Raw genomic sequence first — 2,567 nt, forward strand, 5'->3', positions numbered from 1 at the left:
TAGAGAAACAAACCAAATCAATCCAATTTAAGTCCAAAAACAGGCTCACTGATCAAAGTTCTGCCCAGCATACACCACCGGGAGTTCCAAATGGGACCTCAACCCCCTAATATGTCTTCTATGATCCAATGTTACCAGTCTGTGAAGTTTTCATCCACATCTATCCAGTGGGTGGCTCAGAACAGGCTTGCTGTGTCAAAGTTCTGCCCAGCGTACAGCAAACGGAGGTTCAACTGGGAGCCTATACCCCCTAAAACCTTGCCAGGATTAAACTGGACAACCTTGCATTGGTTTCATCCCAATTGGAGCAGGGTTGTCGAAGATATTAGCCAATAAACAACCAAATGTTCTCTATCTGTATGTATAAAATATGAAGCTTGTTTGTTTGTAGGCAAATATCTTTGACACCCCAGCACCGATTGGGATGATACTAATGCAAGGTGGTCCAGTGGGATCCTGGCAGGGTTTTAGGAGGTTTCCGGTCACAGTCAGACCTCCCATTGTTGTATGCTGGTCAGATCTTTGACCCGGGGAGCTTGTTCTGAGCTTTCCACTAGATGGATTTGGATGAATACTTCACAGACTGGTAACATTGGATGAAGGAGACATTCTAGGGTATTGAGGTCCCGGTCGGACCTAATGTTAGTGTAAACTGGCCAGAACAACGACCCGGGGAGCCTGTTCTGGGGCTTCCACTGGATGGATTGGGATGACATCTAATATAAAAATCAATAGACAATGGGAAGCCACCTCATGGGTTTGTTGAAAGAGCTACAAATCTGCTAATTATATTTAACTTGTTGACAGTTACATCCAAATCATTGATAACTTAATAAATTGAAGTATTAAACCCGGCCAATGCCGCGTGCATCAGATAGTAATAATAATAGAAATAATAATAATTTTGCATTTTTCAGGCCAATTGTTAAATCACAATGACTTCTACAACACAATCATTTTACACATACATTTTTAGATGGTAGCCACTTGTTTCCTTTATTAATATGATAACAGTCACCCCATTGGTTCTGCTTGGATAACCCATTAATTCAAGGTACTAAATAATATTAAAATGAATATTCCATGTTATTACACATGGCAGCGCTATCAATGACCAATGAGAGCAATTTTAACAGACCAAAGCAGAAATATACAAAGCATACTTCAAGAAATGGTTTACTAAGGCATAGTGTTCTTCTTACAATCCATAGAACAGTTTGTAGTAAGTTTTTATGATCACGACTATCCTTAAAAAATGTGTAGACCAGCAATATTAGATCCGTAGTTTATTGCTGACTGTAATTTTTTTTTTTTTTTTTTTCAATTGTATTTGAATATTTACAATCACTTTTTGAAGAGTTCGTCTGATCTCATGGTTCCTGAGGCTCTAGATAATGGGATTCATCATAGGAGTCACCACAATGTATAATAAAGACCTAAACTTGTTTGTGCTAATTGCACTCTCATCAGATGGTGCCAGGTAAACTGTCATTAGGGTTCCATAATATGTAAATACAGTGGCAAGGTGGGAGCTGCATGTGGAGAAGGCTTTTTTTCTTCCACTGTTGGATGAAATTTTAAGTATGGTGATAAAAATGATGCTGTAGGTTATAATGATTAAGAAAAAAGGGACGAAGATCACTAAAACATTTATGACAAAATCAAACAATAACAAGATGAAAGTGTCTGAAGAAGACAATTCTACTATTGGGGCAAAGTCACAGACAAAATGGTCAATGTAATTGAGACCACAAAAGTGCAGCTGCCAAACCACAATTATTTCACTTGTTAAAATGAAAACCAAGAACCAAGACCCAACAATCATCTTGAGGCAGACGTGGGGCACCATTATAGAATTGTAACGCATCAGATTGCAAATGGCCAAATATCGATCATAAGACATTATAACAATAAGAAAACATTGTACACATTCAAAAATGAAAAACAGGAACAGCTGGATCATGCAGCCAGTGACAGATATTTCTTTTACATCCCTTAATATGATATCTAACATCATTGGTATTATGGTGGTGGTTACTAGGACATCGGCTACTGCTAGATGTTTAAGGAAGATGAACATTGGAGTTTTGAGATGATCACTTGTTGACACCAAAACAATAAGGAGAAGGTTTCCATTTAGTACCACAATGTAGGAGAAGAGGAAGATGATGAAGAGTAGAATTTTGTATTCATATAGACCATGAAATCCTAAAAGTAAAAACACTGTGACTTCAGTCTGATTGTCCTCACACATTCTGAGGAAGAGGTCACTGACCACGTTTTGTTTCCTGAAAGAAAGTTAATACTGTTCAAGTAAATTTGTTATCTTGAGTACCTCTGGGAAGGTGTCACATTTCAAAGCATGTGTTACTAATATTAATATGATTTAGACTTCATTAATCACCAACAGAAACTACTGTTTACACACCCCAATATCAGTTCATACCCATCTCGGCTAGCCTTATGTTTTAGCTAAGAAATATTTGTTAATAATTTAAACATTTGAATACTGTTTTTTTAAATGATGTAAATTATTTTCATCTATCCAAAATTTGTAACCGTGTCAC

At 37.1% G+C, this 2,567-nt stretch overlaps 1 protein-coding gene across 1 annotated transcript; it reads right to left on the bottom strand.

Moving 5' to 3' along the window:
• Window positions 1–1,387: 1,387 nt before the first annotated feature.
• LOC142149687 (olfactory receptor 5G3-like) lies at window positions 1,388–2,254 on the bottom strand. The gene has a single exon (XM_075205000.1). The coding sequence runs from the start codon at window positions 2,252–2,254 to the stop codon at window positions 1,388–1,390; it is 867 nt and encodes a 288-aa protein (XP_075061101.1).
• Window positions 2,255–2,567: the final 313 nt, after the last annotated feature.

Source organism: Mixophyes fleayi, chromosome 4 (genome assembly GCF_038048845.1).
Source record: "Mixophyes fleayi isolate aMixFle1 chromosome 4, aMixFle1.hap1, whole genome shotgun sequence".
Classification (NCBI taxonomy): Eukaryota; Metazoa; Chordata; class Amphibia; order Anura; family Limnodynastidae; genus Mixophyes; species Mixophyes fleayi.

Bases quoted from the DNA above. Each gene is read 5' to 3' on its own strand.
- LOC142149687 (XM_075205000.1), bottom strand. From the start codon at position 2,254: ATGTGTGAGGACAATCAGACTGAAGTCACAGTGTTTTTACTTTTAGGA.